Source organism: Lethenteron reissneri, chromosome 54 (genome assembly GCF_015708825.2).
Source record: "Lethenteron reissneri isolate LAM-NWPU_2019-01 chromosome 54, ASM1570882v1, whole genome shotgun sequence".
NCBI lineage: Eukaryota > Metazoa > Chordata > Hyperoartia > Petromyzontiformes > Petromyzontidae > Lethenteron > Lethenteron reissneri.
This window is the reverse complement of record NC_083832.1, coordinates 2,300,352-2,320,708: the sequence shown is the minus strand read 5'-3', so window position 1 is coordinate 2,320,708 and position 20,357 is coordinate 2,300,352. Positions and strand designations below refer to the sequence as shown.

General features: G+C 58.5%; 1 protein-coding gene across 1 annotated transcript; it reads right to left on the bottom strand.

Annotated features, from left to right (window-relative positions):
• Positions 1 to 32: 32 nt before the first annotated feature.
• Positions 33 to 19,768, bottom strand: TBC1D22B (TBC1 domain family member 22B). The gene is made up of 8 exons (XM_061573992.1): positions 19,485 to 19,768; positions 13,603 to 13,659; positions 9,806 to 9,974; positions 6,206 to 6,509; positions 4,772 to 4,963; positions 4,124 to 4,194; positions 3,754 to 3,917; positions 33 to 36 (listed from the first exon to the last, which is right to left on the bottom strand). Exons 1-8 carry the CDS (start codon positions 19,547 to 19,549, stop codon positions 33 to 35), a joined length of 1,026 nt encoding a protein of 341 aa, XP_061429976.1. The 5' UTR covers positions 19,550 to 19,768.
• Positions 19,769 to 20,357: the final 589 nt, after the last annotated feature.

The window sequence follows — 20,357 nt, the reverse complement described above, 5'->3', positions numbered from 1 at the left end:
TTCATGCCCCCGCACAGACAGCCTGATCGCAGTCATCTTGATCAATGCACAACGCACACGTGAAGACTTGTGGTCGCGAGTGGACTGGACGGTTTGGCGAATGGGTGGGTGGGTGTGGGTGGGTGGAACTGGGCAGGTGAGCAAGTGGCCGGGTTTAGGAGTGGGCGAGAAATTGGGCAAGTGGTGAGGCGAGTGGTGAGGCGAGCAGTTGGGTGAGTGGATAGGTGAGGAGTTGGGCGGCGGCGGCAGCGTCGAAGACTCGGCAGGCGAGTGAGCAGGGAGCGAGCGGGTGAGCGAGTGAGAGGGCGGGTGAGCGAGTGAGAGGGCGGGTGAGCGAGTGAGAGGGCGGGTGAGCGAGTGAGAGGGCGGGTGAGCGAGTGAGTGAGCGAGTGAGCAGGGAGCGAGCGGGTGAGCGAGTGAGAGAGCGGGTGAGCGAGTGAGAGGGCGGGTGAGCGAGTGAGAGGGCGGGTGAGCGAGTGAGCGAGTGAGCAGGGAGCGAGCGGGTGAGCGAGTGAGAGAGCGGGCGAGCGAGTGAGAGAGCGGGTGAGCAGGGAGAGAGCGGGTGAGCGAGTGAGAGAGCGGGTGAGCGAGTGAAAGAGCGGGTGAGCGAGTGAGAGGGCGGGTGAGCGAGTGAGAGGGCGAGTGAGAGAGCGGGTGAGCGAGTGAGAGAGCGGGTGAGCGAGTGAGAGAGCGGGCGAGCGAGTGAGAGAGCGGGTGAGCAGGGAGCGAGCGGGTGAGTGAGAGGGTGGGCGAGCGAGTGAGAGGGCGGGCGAGCGAGTGAGAAAGCGGGTGAGCGAGTGAAAGAGTGGGTGAGAGCGCGGGTGAGCGAGTGAGAGGGCGGGTGAGCAAGTGAGAGGGCGGGTGAGCGAGTGAGAGGGCGGGTGAGCGAGTGAGAGAGCGGGTGAGCCAGTGAGAGAGCGGGTGAGCGAGTGAGAGCGGGTGAGCGAGTGAGAGAGCAGGTGAGCGAGTGAGAGAGCGGGTGAGCGAGTGAGAGAGCGGGTGAGCGAGTGAGAGAGCGGGTGAGCGAGTGAGAGGGCGGGTGAACAAGTGAGACGGCGGGTGAGCGAGTGAGAGAGCGGGTGAGAGAGCGGGTGAGCAAGTGAGAGGGTGAGTGAGAGAGCGGGTGAGCAGGGAGCGAGCGGGTGAGCGAGTGAGAGAGCGGGTGAGCGAGTGAGAGAGCGGGTGAGCGAGTGAGAGAGCGGGTGAGCGAGTGAGAGGGCGGGTGAGCGAGTGAGAGAGCGGGTGAGCGAGTGAGAGAGCGGGTGAGCGAGTGAGAGAGCGGGTGAGAGAGCGGGTGAGCGAGTGAGAGAGCGAGTGAGCAAGTGAGAGGGCGAGTGAGCGAGTGGGTGAGCAAGTGAGAGGGCGAGTGAGAGAGCGGGTGAGCGAGTGAGAGAGCGGGTGAGCGAGTGAGAGAGCGGGTGAGCGAGTGAGAGAGCGGGTGAGCGAGTGAGAGAGCGGGTGAGCGAGCGAGAGGGCGAGTGAGCGAGCGGGTGAGCGAGTGAGCGAGCGGGTGAGCGAGTGAGAGGGCGGGTGAGCGAGTGAGAGGGCGGGTGAGCGAGTGAGAGGGCGAGTGAGCGAGTGAGCGAGCGGGTGAGCGAGTGAGAGGGCGGATGAGCGAGTGAGAGGGCAGGTGAGCGAGTGAGAGAGCGGGTGAGCGAGTGAGAAACCGGGTGAGCAGGGAGCGAGCGGGTGAGCGAGTGAGAGAGCGGGTGAGCGAGTGAGAGAGCGGGTGAGCAGGGAAAGAGCGGGTGAGCGAGTGAGAGAGCGGGTGAGCGAGTGAGAGAGCGGGTGAGCGAGTGAGAGAGCGGGTGAGCGAGTGAGAGAACGAGTGAGCGAGTGAGAGGGCGGGTGAGCGAGTGAGAGAGCGGGTGAGAGAGCGGGTGAGCAAGTGAGAGGGTGAGTGAGAGAGCGGGTGAGCAGGGAGCGAGCGGGTGAGCGAGTGAGAGAGCGGGTGAGCGAGTGAGAGAGCGGGTGAGCGAGTGAGAGGGCGGGTGAGCGAGTGAGAGAGCGGGTGAGCGAGTGAGAGAGCGGGTGAGCGAGTGAGAGAGCGGGTGAGAGCGCGGGTGAGCGAGTGAGAGAGCGGGTGAGAGAGCGAGTGAGCAAGTGAGAGGGCGAGTGAGCGAGTGGGTGAGCAAGTGAGAGGGCGAGTGAGAGAGCGGGTGAGCGAGTGAGCGAGTGAGCAGGGAGCGAGCGGGTGAGCGAGTGAGAGAGCGGGCGAGCGAGTGAGAGAGCGGGTGAGCAGGGAGAGAGCGGGTGAGCGAGTGAGAGAGCGGGTGAGCGAGTGAGAGGGCGGGTGAGCGAGTGAGAGAGCGGGTGAGCGAGTGAGAGAGCGGGCGAGCGAGTGAGAGAGCGGGTGAGCAGGGAGCGAGCGGGTGAGTGAGAGGGCGGGTGAGCGAGTGAGAGGGCGAGTGAGAGAGCGGGTGAGCGAGTGAGAGAGCGGGTGAGCGAGTGAGAGAGCGGGCGAGCGAGTGAGAGAGCGGGTGAGCAGGGAGCGAGCGGGTGAGTGAGAGGGCGGGCGAGCGAGTGAGAGGGCGGGCGAGCGAGTGAGAAAGCGGGTGAGCGAGTGAAAGAGTGGGTGAGAGAGCGGGTGAGCGAGTGAGAGGGCGGGTGAGCGAGTGAGAGGGCGGGTGAGCGAGTGAGAGAGCGGGTGAGCCAGTGAGAGAGCGGGTGAGCGAGTGAGAGCGGGTGAGCGAGTGAGAGAGCAGGTGAGCGAGTGAGAGAGCGGGTGAGCGAGTGAGAGAGCGGGTGAGCGAGTGAGAGGGCGGGTGAGCGAGTGAGAGGGCGGGTGAGCGAGTGAGAGGGCGGGTGAGCGAGTGAGAGAGCGGGTGAGAGAGCGGGTGAGCAAGTGAGAGGGTGAGTGAGAGAGCGGGTGAGCAGGGAGCGAGCGGGTGAGCGAGTGAGAGAGCGGGTGAGCGAGTGAGAGAGCGGGTGAGCGAGTGAGAGAGCGGGTGAGCGAGTGAGAGAGCGGGTGAGCGAGTGAGAGGGCGGGTGAGCGAGTGAGAGAGCGGGTGAGCGAGTGAGAGAGCGGGTGAGCGAGCGGGTGAGCGAGTGAGAGAGCGAGTGAGCAAGTGAGAGGGCGAGTGAGCGAGTGGGTGAGCAAGTGAGAGGGCGAGTGAGAGAGCGGGTGAGCGAGTGAGAGAGCGGGTGAGCGAGTGAGAGAGCGGGTGAACGAGTGAGAGAGCGGGTGAGCAAGTGAGAGAGCGGGTGAGCGAGTGAGAGGGCGAGTGAGTGAGCGGGTGAGCGAGTGAGCGAGCGGGTGAGCGAGTGAGAGGGCGGATGAGCGAGTGAGAGGGCGAGTGAGCGAGTGAGCGAGCGGGTGAGCGAGTGAGAGGGCGGGTGAGCGAGTGAGAGGGCAGGTGAGCGAGTGAGAGAGCGGGTGAGCGAGTGAGAGAGCGGGTGAGCGAGTGAGAGGGCGAGTGAGCAGGGAGCGAGCGGGTGAGTGAGCAAGAGAGCGGGTGAGCGAGCGAGAGACCGGGTGAGCAGGGAGCGAGCGGGTGAGCGAGTGAGAGAGCGGGTGAGCGAGTGAGAGAGCGGGTGAGCAGGGAAAGAGCGGGTGAGCGAGTGAGAGAGCGGGTGAGCGAGTGAGAGAGCGGGTGAGCGAGTGAGAGAGCGGGTGAGCGAGTGAGAGAACGGGTGAGCGAGTGAGAGGGCGGGTGAGCGAGTGAGAGAGCGGGTGAGCGAATGAGAGGGCGGGTGAGCGGGCGGGTGAGCGGGTGGGTGAGTGGGCGGGTGAGCGGGCGGGTGAGCGGGTGGGTGAGCGGGCGGGTGAGCGGGCGAGCAGGCAGCACCTGGCGGAAGGTGTCCTGGTGGTGCTCCTCGTTGCGCGAGTCGTAGTACTGCTCGATGAAGCTGAAGTACTCGAGTCGCTTGCGCTGCAGCGTCGGCTCCCGGCGCTCCGACGTGGCCGGGAGGTAACCCTGGGGGCGGTCGTCACGGCGATGAGCACGGTACCATGACAACGCGCGGCTTACTGTGACTACACACGGCACGTCACCCAGTGAGAGGTCCCTCTGTTGTGCGATTGGTTGTGTCGCGATTGGCTGAGTGAGTGACCCATCTGTCATGCGATTGGCTGAGTGAGTGACCCGTCTGTCATGCGATTGGCTGAATGAGCGGGACTCACAGACAGGAGTCGCCATGTGACCGGCCGCACGGGCTTGGGAATCCCCGACCAGCTCAGCTTCCGCAGCTCCTCTACACACGGGGACACGCGGGGAGACAAACAGGGACACACAGGGACACACGGGGACACACGGGGACACACAGGGGGGTTACACACGGGGCCACAGAGACAAGTGAGGGGACACGGGGAAGCAAGGGGAGACACAGTGAGACACACGTGGGGAAGGCTGGCACAGCGCACGAGGGGGGTGGGTGGCCAGCAGCACGCCCGACCGCCTTTGTCTCCCTAGAGGCGATGTTTACTACACACCGCACCAGGTAGTCATTTGAGGCCGAGTCGACCTCGGGGAGCCCATGACCGGTTCAGTTAATCGTCACCGGTATTGGCCACGAGCGGGAATCGAACTCGGGTTGCCAGGTTCGTAGCGCAGTGCGGCAACCGCTACACGACCACAGCCCACGCGCGCACACACACACGCACGCGCGCACACACGCACACACACGCACACACACCAGCACACGCATGCGCGCACACACACACGCACACACACCAGCACACACACACACGCACACACACCAGCACACACACACACGCACACACACTAGCACACGCACGCGCGCACACACACACACACACGCCAGCGCGCACCGAGGTCGGTGTTGGACGCCGCCAGCAGCTGGTGGAACTTGTCGAGCTTGGCGGCGTCGCGGTCGTGCAGCGACATGGAGCCCGTCGTGTTCTGGTCGGCGATGCGCGCCACCAGGGGGATGACCGGGCGCGACGGCGGCGGCGGCAGGGTCACCGACTGCTGCCGTGGCAACGACCCTCGCTCCAAACCGCCTGGACGGGGGTCGGGCGGGGGGGGGGGGGGTCAGAGGCCAGGGGAGGGGGTGTGGGGATCGAGGGTGGGGCGAATGGACGGCACGAGGTTAGCAATCGTTCGGGGTTAGTGATGACGAAGTTTTTTGTTTGCGAGCACCGATGAAGGCCGGCACGGCACACGAGGGGGTGGGTGGCCAGCACCACGCCCGGCCGCCTTTGTCTTCCCACTGGCTCAGGTTCGGTTCCCGACAATCGTCACCGGCGTTGGCCATGAGCGGGAATCAAACTCGGGTCTCTGCCGAGTTTGCACCAGCCAGGGTGCTGGTCGCTGCGATTGTTGTTGTTAGTTGTTGTTTGTCGTGGCTGCTATGTTGTTAACCCTTTCCCGTTCCAATGACATACGTGCACATATGTGATGACGCGCGTGTATACGTACGTCATCATGACTTACATGTACATGACATACGTGTACAAGTACGTGGTGATGACGTACGTGATGACGTATGGGACGAACGTGTACATAAACGTGACGACGTAGGTGATGACGACCAATGTGTAGGTGTACGTCCATCATCAGTTTTTCCGTGGATTCCATTCCGATGACGCACGTGTGCGCACGTGTACATCGTCAAAACAAAACCGGAAGAAAAACCAACACCAAATAACTTTCTTGGTACCGAGGCTCCCACGAGGCCCCGCGGGAGGGCGCGTGGCACAGTTTGGCGCCAGCCGCCGTAGAGAGCGGCCGTGTCGCTACGGTTCTCTGCGCTAACGACGTCTTTAAAAACAACGGCGCTACTCCTGTCCAATTAAAATTAATCGTCGAGCCGCTGACACATTCCGAGATTCATCGGTGAACGGGGACAGCCCACCCTGTAACTTGCAGATGTCTCGGAACGGGAAAGGGTTAATATCGTTGTGGTGGTTGCGATCGTTGCCACGATGTTTGGATCGTCGATACGATTGGTGCGTTATGAAGGTTCTCTGCTGCGTCGATGCCTACGGCCGGGTTACCCGGACAGATCCCCGACAACTCTGACCAACGTGGTCAAGTCCAGTCAAACAACTCCTGCAACTCGTCCCCAGTGTCCGCCCGCCCCTCTGTCCCTTCATCTCTCAGTCTGCCCACCCGTCTGTCCCGCGGATCCCTCCATCCATCAATCCATCCACCGGCCCGTCCATCACACCCGCCCATCTGTTCCTCCACACGCCAGTCGACCCGTTCGTTTGCCCGTCCGTCCCTCCGCCCGCCGCACCTACCGGCCGCCCTCCCCGAGATGACAAACTCGCTCTGCGACTTCACCATCCGGCCCTCGGGTCCCGTGGCGCCCTCCCCTCCTCCCTCCCCGGCCTCCCCTCCTCCTCCCCCCTCCTCCTCGGCCGCGGCGCCGCCGCCGGCGCGGGGCGGGGGCCCGGCGGAGCGGCGCCGGCGCTCGTGCTTCTGGATGACCTCGCGCGCCGTCGACATCACCACGTCGGAGGCGAGGCCGCGCGTCGCCATGTTCAGCAGCTCGTCGTCGCTGGGCTCCGCGTCCCACGCGTCGCTCGTGTCCGCCGCAAACTCCTGGGGGGAGGGGGGGCACAGGGGAGGGGGGGCACAGGGGAGGGGTGTGAAGGTGGCTACAATCGCGTGGACTGCGAGCCAGCGACGTTGTGGAGGAAGCCGAGGGTTGGTGGACCGCGTGCGGATGTCCAGGGAGGAGGAGCCGTAGCTTGGCTCCCCAGGGGAAGGTGGTGTTGGTGGTGTTGGTGGTGGTGTTTGGTAGTGGTGGTGGTCTTGGTGGTGGTGTTGGTAGTGGTGTTTGGTAGTGGTGGTGGTAGTGGTGGTGGTAGTGGTGGTGGTCTTGGTAGTGTTGGTGGTGGTGTTTGGTAGTGGTGGTGGTAGTGGTGGTGGTGTTGTTGGTGTTGGTGGTGGTGTTTGGTAGTGGTGGTGGTGGTGGTGTTGATGTTGATGCTGCACGTGGCTGCCTGTAACCCAGCGCTGTGGAGGCATCACCGAGGGTTGGTGGATCACACACGGATGGTGCAAAACTCCCTTCCCGTGGGCATCGAGAGGAAAGGCGGTGACTGCGGAGTGCGGACTAATCTCCATCTGCTCCATCTGTACGGGACAGAGCGCTGGCCTCTTGCGGAGCGTGCGGAATTTCTCCGGGTGCTCTTCGGCTACTCGATCGTTGAAGACGCCCGAGAAAATCCAGTAGCCGTCGACCCCGCGCCCAACCCACACGCACTTTCACGCCGACGCGACCACTCGAGTTGCTGAAAACGTCCAACTCGCTCAATCAACTTCCCAAATCCACTCGGCCACGTCCGCTCAGTTAGTCAATCGACTGACCACTCACGCCGCCCCACACGGATAGGGGAAGAGTCGGTGGGCGGGAGGGCGGGCGGGAGGGCGGGCGGGGGAGTGGCAGATTGAGACCGCTCAATTGCTCAGGCGATGGTTCAGCAGCTCGCTCGACCACTCGTGCAGTTCGGCCTCAATCAATAGATGGGTCAATCCATCAACTGCTCACCGAATGAAAACAACCACCAATCACTTAAGCATCCACTTAACCACTCACTCAATCACTGTGGGGGCGGGCGGGGGGCGCTATTGCTCAGCTGTTCAATTGCCCAGGCAATGGCTCAGCTGCTCACATAGCTGCTCAATCATTTACACAATCTTTCACGCACTATCACTCACTCACCCGCACACCCGTTCACCCGCTCACATTCATTCACTCGCTCACCCAATCATTTACCAATCACTCACTCTCACACACCCACCCGCTCACCCACTTACTCTCTCACCCAAGCACACATTCACCCACTCACTCACCCACCCACTCATTCACCGTTCATTCACTCAATCACCCGACAAAAACAACCGCCATTCGCCACTAAGTGGCGGTGACATCACCACGGCGCTTATGCCAGGCTATGTGCACGTTTTTGTTGGAGGGCGACTGCCTCCAACTGCCCAGTAGCGTCGTTCACGAGCCTCCTCCACAGAGGCCGATCTTGACACCGCTGGTACCAGTCATCGGCAAGTCCACTCAGCTCCACGTCCTCCTGTACCACATCACTCCATCTCTTCTCTAGCCCGTGCCGCACCCGTTTAGCCCCCCAAAAAGCTGTTTAGGCATGCGGTGGTTGGGCATACGGGCGACATGACCCAGCCAATGCAGCCTTGCCTGCCGGAAAAGCTCACTGATGGGACCAAGGCTGGCCAGCCTAAATGTTTCTAACCGGAGAAGATGTTCCATTAGGGGGGTCCACGCTTCGCAAGTGTAGAGAAGGGAGGGCATGACTGTGGCCGAGAAAACCTGAAGCTTCGTGTGGAGCGATAGACCGGGTATCTTGCACACAGCGTTACGCAACCGATAAAAAAATGCCGCTCGACTGATTCATAGTGAGACCTCTGCTGTCAAACCAGAGCCAGTCATGAGCACACTGCCCAGGTATGGGAAACTCTCCACTCTCTCCACAACTGCCCATCACCGATTGGGAGTTGTGGGGGTCGAGTGTCCGATGGTACAAAATACACAGGCAGGTGCTTAGTTTTGGTGGGGCTGATGGTAAGGCCCCATCCTCTTGATGGCAAGCTCCAGGTTCAGCAGCAGCACCTCAGACTGCTCCTCTGAGTGAGCAGCAATTACCAGATCATCGGCATACATAACATGGTCGACCAATAGGGAGCCATCCCTTGACTGCGCCCCGGCATCGATCAGCCTCCCATTGTATCTGTACCGGATGAAAATTCCTCCGGTACAGCCATCGAAGAATTCACGAACTATGTGGTCGAAATAGTTGGTAAAGGATGTGGAAGCCAGAGGACACACCTGTCGCACCCCTAGGTGAACAGGGAATGGCTCCGACTCCCAGCCACGTAGTTTTATCCAGGCCCGCTCACCATTATGAAGGTGCTTAATGATCGCAAGCAGAGAGTCAGGGACTCCGAAAGCACGAAGCACAACCCAGAGCCCAGGCCTACTGATGGTATCATAGGCCTTGACCAGGTCAATAAAGCAGAGATGTAGGTCTTGTTGGAATTCCCTACACCTCTGCTGTAGCAGACGGACAGAAAATCTGGCATCTGTGCAGGACCGCCCTTTCCTGAAACCGCATTGGGGCTTCGCAAGTCTCTCCCTCAGCGTGCCTAGCAAGGCGATGTTGAATAATCCTTGCCAGGACCTTTCCCAGCACACTGAGGAGTGAGATGCCCCAGTAGTTATTACAGTATGTGCTGTCCCCCTTCTTCAAGAGGGGGACCACCAGGGCATCCTTCCAATCTTGTGGAACCCGTCCAGACTATTGTTATGATGTCATGTAGGGCAGTCTGTACACAAATACCACCCTCACTCAGCATTTCGCTTGGGAGATCATCTCTGCCCGGTGCCTTTCCTGGTCTCAGACTCTGGATCGCCTTCAGAACTTCAGTACTTACTCAACAGGCAGCTACTCACACACCCACCCACCCACACATTCATTCACTCAGTCGCTCACCAACACACTCAGTCGCTCACCCACCGACTCATCCCCCTCCCTCACCCACCCACCCACTCACCCACCCACTCACGAGCACACACATACATTCACTCACCCACCCACCCACACACCTTCATTCACTCAGTCACCCACCCACCCACACACCTTCATTCACTCCCTCACCCACCCACCCACTCACCTACCCACTCACGAGCACACACATACATTTACTCACTCACCCAATAATGTAGCATTCACTCACCTACCCACCCACACACCTTCATTCACTCAGTCACCCACCCACCCACACGCACACTCATTCACTCGCTCACCCTCCCACCCACACACCTTCATTCATTCACTCACCCACCCTCCCACCCCCTCGCTCACCTGGAAGGAGGCTGCTTTCCTCGAGCTGCTGCCCCCCCCGACCCCTCCTACCGTGACCCCCACCGACATGGAGACGGCCGGGAAGAGGGGGGCACTGCCCCCGACCGCGCCGGGCACGGGGCCCCCTGCTAGCCCCACGGCCGGCACCCCCACGGCCCCCTTGCCAGCGCTGACGGCACAGAGAGAGCGGCAGAGTCGCCATCATCCACATCATCGGCATCATCATTTAGCATCGTCAACATCGTCATTATCAACATCATTAGCATGATCATCAGCATCATCATCAGCGGCATTGTCAGAGCACACACAAGTGGGTTAGCCATCATCACTGTCATCATCAGAAACTTCATCAGCAGCATCATCAATAGCATTGTCGCCATCAACAACATCATCAGCATGAGCAACTCCAGCACACAGACGTGGGCTGCCATCATCACTATCATCATCGTCACAAGCAACATTATCAATGACATGGTCATAATCAACACCATCAACATCATTATCATCATTTCCAAAATCAATATCACCATCATTATGATCATCTCCACCATCATTATGAAACTTACCACCATCGTTGACATCCATAAATCATCATCGTCATCTACATCACCAGATGTAATAATGCCCTTTATTGACCAGGCAAAGCCTCACGGAGTCTCAAGACTTTTCCAGGAGGGTCCTGCTACGTACATAAGTATGTTGAACTTCTTTTGCACCGTACGTACACAAACCGTGCTCTAATCGGAGGTGCGGGAGCTATTCACAAAAAAAGTAAACAAACAAGGAGCTACAATTTAAAATTTATATTTGATAGAACGAGGTGAGAGCTCCAGAGAGCAGGATGATGATGATGAGTCTCATTCGCAGGGTGACCTGGGGGCACCGGTCTGCTGCCAGTAGGGGGCGATGATTGCTGCCGAGCGTGCGATCCCAAATGAGTAACTTTTAAACTTGGCAAACTTCGACCGTCGCCTTGAACCGCTTACAATTCCGATGACAGTCGTGTAGTCAAACTAAAATAAAAGAACCTTATCGGTACGTCTTCGGGTCGAGAGACGTACCAAGGCTCCCACGAGGCTGCCACGCGGGAGGGCGCGAGGCGCAGCTTGGCGCCAGCTACCGCTGAGCGCGGCGGCCGTGTCGCCGCAGTTCTCTGCGGTGAGCAACGATGCCTTCTTCAAGAACCACGGCGCCGCTACCTCTCCCAATAAAGTTAGCGGCGAGTCGCTGGCGCGTTCCTCGAGAGGGTGGGGTTGACACCCACCCAGCCACTTGCAGACATCTCGGCGCAGCAGCAACGGGGTTCACGCCGCCGTCTTAACCGGGGCGGCGGCGGCGGAAGGGAATCGAACCGCGGCACCTCCGATGGGCAACGGTTGTCTAGGTTACGGAGCGAGAGAAGTTGCACGTGCGCGCGTACGTGCGCACCACCCCAAGGGGCGCTCGGCTTCGTGCGGGAGGAAGCCTGGGAAGAACCCGGGGAAAACGCTAACCCGGCATAGCCGGAGAGCAGAGAGTCGCAAACGGGTTTTGATTCCTTACCCGTACCTGTACCCGGCCGCACCAGGGTCGCAAACGGCTACCCTTACCCGTACCCGGCCGGGTATGGGTAGCCGGGTATCGAGTAGGGTACGGGTATCGGGTACCCGGTTGCGACCTCTGCCGGAGAGTAACACGCAAAAGGATCGCAAAGACAAAGATCGCCCTCCCCTGTGTAGCCTTGATAGTTGTGGGGCAAGAGCTGTTAGCGAGCCGCTATGAAGGCCGGCACCACACACCAAGGACGTGGGTGGCCAGCACCACGCCATGGCCGCCTTTGTCTCCCCAGCGGCAGTGTTTACACACCACACCAGGTACTCAATTGAGGCCGAGTCGACCTAGGGGAGGCCCAGGATCCGTTTGGATAATCATTACTGGTGTTGGCCGTGAGCGGGAATCGAACTCGAGTGGCCGTGTTCGGAGAGCAACACGCTAACCACTACACTACCGCTCCCCACAAACACAGAGATCCGCTGTGTAGCCTTATCCAGACTGTTGGGGCAAGTGCTGCTAGCGAGCACCTATGAAGGCCGGAACAGCAGACGAGGGGGTGGATAGCCAGCACCACGCCCGGCCGCCTTTGTCTCTCCAGTGGCGAGTCAACCTAGGGGAGTCCCAGGACCGGTTCAGATAATCGTCACTGGTGTTGGCCACGAGCGGGAATCGAACTCGGGGTGCCAGGTTCGTAGCACAGCGCGCTAACCGCTCCACTACCGCTCCCCACACACGCACGCGTGCGTGCACACACACAGTTGAACGGTTCCACCCATAATTAAAAACACGTCATAGCGTCATGCCCAGTCTGGCCGGCCATGTGTTTACAAAATCTCCCATGGAGCGAGAGGCAAATTAGTGGCCTCACAATCGCCCTCCCTTCCACCCCACCCCTTACATGAAGGGCAATGACCCAGTCCTGTGCTGTAGCCTCCCAGTAGCCTCTCTGGTGTTAACTACCTCGCCTGATATACAGGAGGTCGTGCGTTCGAGCAAGACCCTGACGCATGCGTATGTGGAGTTTGCGTGTTCTCCCCGTGGTCGCGTGGATTTTTTTTGTCCGGGTCCTCTGGTTTTTCCCTCCACGTTTAGCATCAACGAGACGCGTTGAGAGCGCTTTGGCTGCCATACATTTCCCACGTGACATCGGGCTATCGTTTGTGGCCAGGTCGCTTCTGAAAAAGAGCGACGTAGCTCAACGGGTGGGGCCTGACCTGGCAAAATACAAAAGAGAGTTCAGTTCAAGTTTCTGTTCCTTTCGTAGCTGCCATCTGGGTGGTTGGCCTCTCAACTCTTTGATTGCCAGCGTGGGGGAGTTCGATCGATCGTTCCTCAGTCCGCTTGTCCTGGCGAGGGTCGCGGCAGCAGCAGCGTGTTGAGTCTTGGCGGTCCAGAGCTCCCTTTCCCTGGCGGCAAACTCTAGCACTACGATACACTACACTACTATACACTAAATTTCGATTTAAAGCTTTCGTGACTGCAGGGATTCATCTTCTTGGTTCTTTCGGTAAAGTCACGTAGAATGGAAATAATAAAATAATAAAAATAAAACATACGTTTCATTTTTATAAAAATAATAAAAATAAAACATGTTTTATTTTTATTAAAATAATAAAAATAAAACGTATGTTTTATTTTTATTATTTTATTATTTCCATTCTACGTGACTTTACCGAAAGAACCAAGAAGATACTATACACTACACAACTATACACTACACTATACACTACACTGTATAATACTACACGATACACTAGTATACACTACACTATACACTACACTACGATACAATATACACTACACTACTATACATTACTATATACTACTACATCCGGAGGAGCAGCGGCTCGACCCCGAGGCTCTCCCGGACTACCGAGTTCCTCGCCCACCACGGAGAGTGGTGAGCCTGGCAACCCTGGGGACTACCGAGCTCCTCGCCCATCACGGAGAGTGGCGAGCCTGGCAACCCTGGGGACTACCGAGTTCCTCGCCCACCACGGAGAGTGGTGAGCCTGGCAACCCTGGGGACTACCGAGTTCCTCGCCCACCACGGAGAGTGGTGAGCCTGGCAACCCTGCGGGGAAACCTCGTCAAGGCCCCTTGCACCCGCGATCCGTGAAGTACGATTTCAATAACCCCCACGGCGTTGGGGGGGGGGGGTTGGGGGCGGCCCCCTCATCCAGCAGCAGATCGATCAAGGGCCGTCCACTAACGTAGGCTGGGGACTGGTTTGGGTGTTTCGCTGCGCGTCGCCGCCCGCTCACCTGTTGAGCAGCTGTGGATTGAAGGGAGGATGCTGTGCCCCGTACACTTGCTGTATGCTGCAAGACAAACAGACAAAGACCCCCCCACCCGTTATAGCCTCAACAGACTGTTGGGGCAAGCGCTGTTAGCGGGCACCTATGAAGGCCGGCACGGCACGCGAGGGGGTGGGTGGAAAGCAACACGCCCGGCCGCCTTTGTCTCTCTAGTGGCGATGTTTACACACCGCACCAGGTACTCATTTGAGGCTGACAACCATACACCTACACAGACACACAGAGCCACCTTCAGAAACACACACGGACACCAACACAGACACCAACACAGACACCTACACACACACAAACCGGACTCTGACATGCACCGCAACAACAACAGCTGCCAATTCGTAGCGGTGACGTCACCAGAGATGGGCTAGGTGCACTTTGAGGCTATCACGTGAAGTGTCGAAGGCTCGCTGCTGGCACGAGGTCACGGGGCAGACCCAGGTATCGTGGGTTGACTATTACACACACACGCCCGTGGGTCAAGGGTGACATTGTATATCTGTGTAGCACCGTACAACGGCAGGATTTACGGTTTTGGGTCAGGCCGAGACAATGGGTTAATGTAAAAGTTGGAATCTAGCCCAGGGTTACTAAAAGAGATGGGGGTTTGTAGACATTGTCAGGGCTGATGGACAGGGTGGGATAGCACTTGATATGGTGTTAATCAAACAGCTATGAACTATAAAACTATAAACATTTTTTTATTTTACCAGGTAAGACCCAGTGAGCTGTAGACCCCTGACTTAAATGATAGCTCAACGAAGTGGCTTATCATCACGTGGACATTTATTGCAGCAAAATACTCTGAACGTGTGACGTCGATTCTAAAGGTGAAGGGGGAAAAAAACGGAAAACCCGGAGAAAAAATACAGGCGACCACGGGGAGAACACGCAAACTCCAAGTATACAGCAGACGTGAGGGTCGGGATCAAACCCACGACCTCCTGTATACCAGGCGAGGTAGTTAACATCTCACCACAGGGAGAGAGAGACACGCAAACTCCAAGTATACAGCAGACGTGAGGGTCGGGATCAAACCCACGACCTCCTGTATACCAGGCGAGGTAGTTAACATCTCACCACAGGGAGAGAGAGACACGCAAACTCCAAGTATACAGCAGACATGATGGTCGGGATCAAACCCACGACCTCCTGTATACCAGGCGAGGTAGTTAACATCTCGCCACCGCGGCGCAATGTTAAACACGTTCATATTTCGGGCAGGGTCAGGGTGTGGGTGAGCGACGTCAGGGTTAGAGTCAGGGCTAGGGGCTAAACCATGGTTAAGGGATTATAGTCAAAGCCAAAGGCGGGGGGTTTCCGGATGGCCACCGGGGTTGGATAAAGTTTGGTTAAAGCTTAGGACAAGGTTAGAGTTGGGGCCAAGGTGGAGATGTTAGGGTCGGAAGAGTCGGGTTAGTCAAGGGATTGCCCGGGTTGATGACCCAGATAATACTTCAGTACCCGACACACCACGCCCGGTTAATACCGCTCGCTGTGGTGTCACAAGGGGTGTGTGTGTGTGTGTGGATACGTGTACACACACAGGATGGGTGCGTGTGGTTGGGTATGCACACACACACACACAGGCGACCCGCATAATATTTAGTTAGAAATTAAGCCCTGGGGTGAAGCGTTCTACTCATGAAAGCAGCTCCTAACGACGGGCAACACTCAACCCTTTCCCGCCACGTAAACACGAGGCCACCACTGTGTTTTACTTTCGACTCAAACAACAACCGCCATTCACCACCAAGCGACGGTGCCGTAAGCATGGCGCTTGTGCCAGGCTAGGTGCGCTCCGAGGCAATCACATGAATTGTCAAAGGCGCCGCTGGCTGACGCCTGCTGTAGATTTGGAGTTTGCGCGTCTCTCTCTCTCCCTGTAGAGATGTTAACTCCCTCGCCTAGTCTACAGGAGGTCGTGGGTTCCATCCCGACCCTGACGCCTGCTGCTGTATATTTGGAGTATGCGTGTCTCGCTCTCCCTGTAGAGATGTTCACTACCTCGCCTGGTATACAGGAGGTCGTGGGTTCCATCCCGACCCTGACGCCTGCTGCTGTATATTTGGAGTATGCGTGTCTCTCTCTCCCTGTAGAGATGTTCACTACCTCGCCTTGTATACAGGAGGTCGTGGGTTCCATCCCGACCCTGACGCCTGCTGCTGTATATTTGGAGTATGCGTGTCTCTCTCCCTGTAGAGATGTTCACTACCTCGCCTGGTCTACAGGAGGTCGTGGGTTCCATCCTGACAGTGGGACCTTACCTGGTAAAATGCCCATCGTTTATTTTGTAGACGTGTATTCCGACATTCCGCCCCATAGCTACCCTTCTGTCGCATGCGACCCGAGGTAAAGTTTAGTGCAGGGTTGACGGTCAGCCGACAACCCTGAAACGTAATAGGGGCTCTAAGAGTTTGCGCGAAGCACAGAGTCGTTTGAACGTCGAGGGGCGATTTTGCTTCACCGGGGAAGTTGAGAGACTCAAAGAGGCGAGGATGGAGACTCATTTGCAAAGCAGCGTGACCTGAGAATCCTGGCACCGCTTTGGGGATTCCACCGAGAGACGAGGCGGCGCAAGTTGTTTGTACAGGGACTCGACTTATCAGTGAGTCAGGTTCCAGGTGTCTGTTCGTAAGTCGATTTGTTCGCGAGTCCAACTTTACTCCTGTTGATTCAAAACGTGTTGTACGGCGTGTACACTAAATACAGGGAATGGCTTTATAATCTCCTGTAAGTTGTAGATGCCACTGGTTCTTTATGTTCTGTAGATGCCACTAGTTCTTCACGTTCTGCAGATGTAGATTCCACTGGTTTTTAACGTTCTGCAGATGTAGATGCCACTGGTTCTTCACGTTCTGCAGATGTAGATGCCACTGATTCTTCACGTTCTGCAGATGTAGATGCCACTGGTTCTTCACGTTCTGCAAATTTAGATGCCACTGGTTCTTCACGTTCTGCAGATGTAGATGCCACTGATTCTTCACGTTCTGCAGATGTAGATGCCACTGGTTCTTCACGTTCTGCAGATGTAGATGCCACTGATTCTTCACGTTCTGTAGATGTAGATGCCACTGATTCTTCACGTTCTACAGATGTAGATGCCACTGGTTCTTCATGTTCTGCAGATGTAGATGCCACTGGTTCTTCACGTTCTGTAGATTTAGATGCCACTGGTTCTTCACGTTCTGCAGATGTAGACGCCACCACCGCCATCTATTGCACGGGTGTTGAACTTACGACTCAACGGGCGACTGGACATATGGACCAGGTTTGTTGGTATCTCAGAAAGTGCACAAGTCGAATGTTCGCAAGTAGAGGAGTCCCCGTAAGTACGAAGTTGAACTTCTTTTGGACCGTAGCTAGCCAAGTGTGCTCATTGGAGGCGCGAGGGGGGGGGGGGGAAAACAAACTAACCACAACAACAAGCGCATCGACTCCATGTGGCTTCAGAGACACCACCACACGGATCTTCATCGAGCAGTGGACAGACCGTGATAGACCACGACACTTACGATGGTTTTGGACAGAATGGGCAGACGCGAACTACTGATGATGCGGAGAGGCAGGAAGAGTAACACCCCACGCATGAGAGCAAACAAAGACAAAGATCCCCCAGAGAGCCTTAACAGACTGTTGGGGCAAGTGCTATTAGCGAGTAGCACCTATCAAGGCGGACACAGCACACGAGGAGGTGGGTGGCCAGCACCAAGCACGCCCGCCTTTGTATCCCTCGTGGCGATGATTACCAGACACCCACCAGGTCGTCATTTAAGGCCGAGTCGACCGAGGGGGAGGCCGAGGACCGGTTCAGATAATCGTCACTGTGGTGTTGACCCGTGAGCGAGAGTGCACACACGTGACACACACACGGTGTGTGTGGGAAGGAGGGTGCACACACACACGTGACACACACGTGCCACACACACGGTGTGTGTGGGAAGGAGGGTGCACACACACACACGTGACACACACGTGACACACACAGGGTGTGTGTGGGAAGGAGGGTGCACACACACACACGTGACACACACGTGACACACACAGGGTGTGTGTGGGAAGGAGGGTGCACACACACACACGTGACACACACGTGACACACACAGGGTGTGTGTGGGAAGGAGGGTGCACACACACACACGTGACACACACAGGGTGTGTGTGGGAAGGAGGGTGCACACACACACACGTGACACACACGTGACACACACAGGGTGTGTGTGGGAAGGAGGGTGCACACACACACACAGGTTGTGGGGTGCGCGCACGCACACACGTTACATCACACTTACATGACACTTACAGGACGTTACCGGGACGTTACCATGACATTAACAGGACGTTACCATGACATTTACAGGACGTTACCCGCACGTTACCAGCACGTTACCAGGACGTTACCATGACATTAACAGGACGTTACCATGACATTTACAGGACGTTACATGACGTTACCAGCACGTTACCGGGACGTTACCAAGACGTTACCATGACATTTACAGGATGTTACCAGGACGTTACCAGGACGTGACAGCCATCCCGAGGAAACGAAGCGGGTGAGGGGGGTGAGGGGGTGAGGGGGTTCCGGGGTGAGGGGTGAGGGGGGTTTGGGGGTGAGGGGGGGTTTGGGGGTGAGGGGGTTCCGGGGTGAGGGGTGAGTGGGGTTTGGGGGTGAGGGGGGTTTGGGGGTGAGGGGGTTCCGGGGTGAGGGGGGTTTGGGGGTGAGGGGGGTTTGGGGGTGAGGGGGGTTTGGGGGTGAGGGGGTTCCGGGGTGAGGGGGGTTTGGGGGTGAGGGGGGTTTGGGGGTGAGGGGGTTCCGGGGTGAGGGGGGTTTGGGGGTGAGGGGGGTTTGGGGGTGAGCGGGGTTTGGGGGCGAGGGGGGTTCCGGGGTGAGGGGGGTTCCGGGGTGAGGGGGGTTTGGGGGTGAGGGGGGTTTGGGGGTGAGGGGGGTTCCGGGGTGAGGGGGGTTTGGGGGTGAGGGGGTTCCGGGGCGAGGGGGTGAGGGGGGTTTGGGGGTTCCGGGGTGAGGGGTGAGGGGGGTTTGGGGGTGAGGGGGGTTTGGGGGTGAGGGGGGTTTGGGGGTGAGGGGGGTTCCGGGGTGAGGGGGGTTTGGGGGTGAGGGGGTTCCGGGGCGAGGGGGTGAGGGGGGTTTGGGGGTTCCGGGGTGAGGGGGGTTTGGAGGTGAGGGGGGTTCCGGGGTGAGGGGGGTTTGGGGGTGAGGGGTGAGGGGGGTTTGGGGGTGAGGGGGGTTCCGGGGTGAGGGGGGTTTGGGGGTGAGGGGGTTCCGGGGCGAGGGGGTGAGGGGGGTTTGGGGGTTCCGGGGTGAGGGGGGTTTGGGGGTGAGGGGGGTTTGGGGGTGAGGGGGGTTCCGGGGTGAGGGGGGTTTGGGGGTGAGGGGGGTTTGGGGTGAGGGGGTTCTGGGGCGAGGGGGTTTGGGGGTGAGGGGGTTCCGGGGTTTGTGGGTTCCGGGGTGAGGGGGGTTTGAGGGTTTGGGGCTGAAGCTTTCGTCCAGCGGTGGAATCGACGGCGTCTGCCGACGTCACGACGTCTACAATGGCGCGAGGTGTCACGGCGAGAAGGAGGCGCCTGTGCAGGCGAGTGAACGAGTGAGATAGACGAGGGGAGAGAGAGAGAGACGAGGGGAGAGAGAGAGAGACGAGGGGAGAGGGGAGTGAGTGAGAGACAGGAGGGGAGAGACGACGCGGCCCAAGAGGAAGCCGCCCGGAGCGGAAGAAGAGCGGCGCGCGACATCGCGATGTCGCGCAGCGCAACAGCAGCGGATAGACCCTGTCGGCTACGAGTGGCGAGGGGGTGGGTCGGGGGGGAGAGACACTCGCCTGCCAGGCAGCCTACTGCCGCCGCGCCTCCAGAACTGCCGCTTGCTCGCTCCGTCCGTCGTCATGTCGAAGGGTCATCGCCCACGGAACGAGCCGGGAGACGAGCCGGGGGAGGGGAGCGAACTAACTAACACAGCTGGCACGTCTCCCTGTCTGTCTCTCTCCGTCTCTCCGCAGGCTTCCAGCACCCGCCACCCGGCCACCTCCACACACACAACTCCCTCGCGCCGCCACTGAACTTATCAAGCCTCCATCTTGGCATGCCCCGGGCCTCCCTTGGTGGCGGTGGCGGAGGGGGAGGGGTGGGGGGGAGTGGGGGTGGGGTCAAGACGTCATAGTTTAGTGGGGCAGACAGGCGCCATGTTACATAGGGAGAGTGACAAGGTCGTCATAGTTAAGAGGGGGCAGACAGGCGCCATGTTACATAGGGAGAGTGACAAGTTCGTCATAGTTGGGGCAGACAGGCGCCATGTTACCTAGGGAGAGTGACAAGGTCGTCATAGTTAAGAAGGGGGAAACGGGCGCCATGTTACCTAGGGAGAGTGACAAGGTCGTCATAGTTGGGGCAGACAGGCGCCATGTTACCTAGGGAGAGTGACAAGGTCGTCATAGTTAAGAAGGGGCAGACAGGCGCCATGTTACATAGGGAGAGTGACACGGTCGTGATAGTTAAGGGGGAGATAGGCGCCATGTTACCTAGGGAGAGTGACACGGTGGTCGTCATAGTTTAGTGGGGCAGACAGGCGCCATGTTACATAGGGAGAGTGACACGGTCGTCATAGTTAAGAGGGAGCAGACAGGCGCCATGTTACCTAGGGAGAGTGACAAGGTGGTCGTCATAGTTAAGTGGGGCAGACAGGCGCCATGTTACCT

Excerpts from the sequence above, each read along its gene's own strand:
- TBC1D22B (XM_061573992.1), bottom strand. The coding sequence starts at position 19,549 with ATGACGACGGACGGAGCGAGCAAGCGGCAGTTCTGGAGGCGCGGCGGC. Across the intron at positions 4,964-6,205 it reads CATCTCGGGGAGGGCGGCCG|GCGGTTTGGAGCGAGGGTCG; the intron begins GTAGGTGCGGCG and ends ACCCCCGTCCAG. Across the intron at positions 4,195-4,771 it reads GGCGTCCAACACCGACCTCG|AGGAGCTGCGGAAGCTGAGC; the intron begins GTGCGCGCTGGC and ends CCCCGTGTGTAG.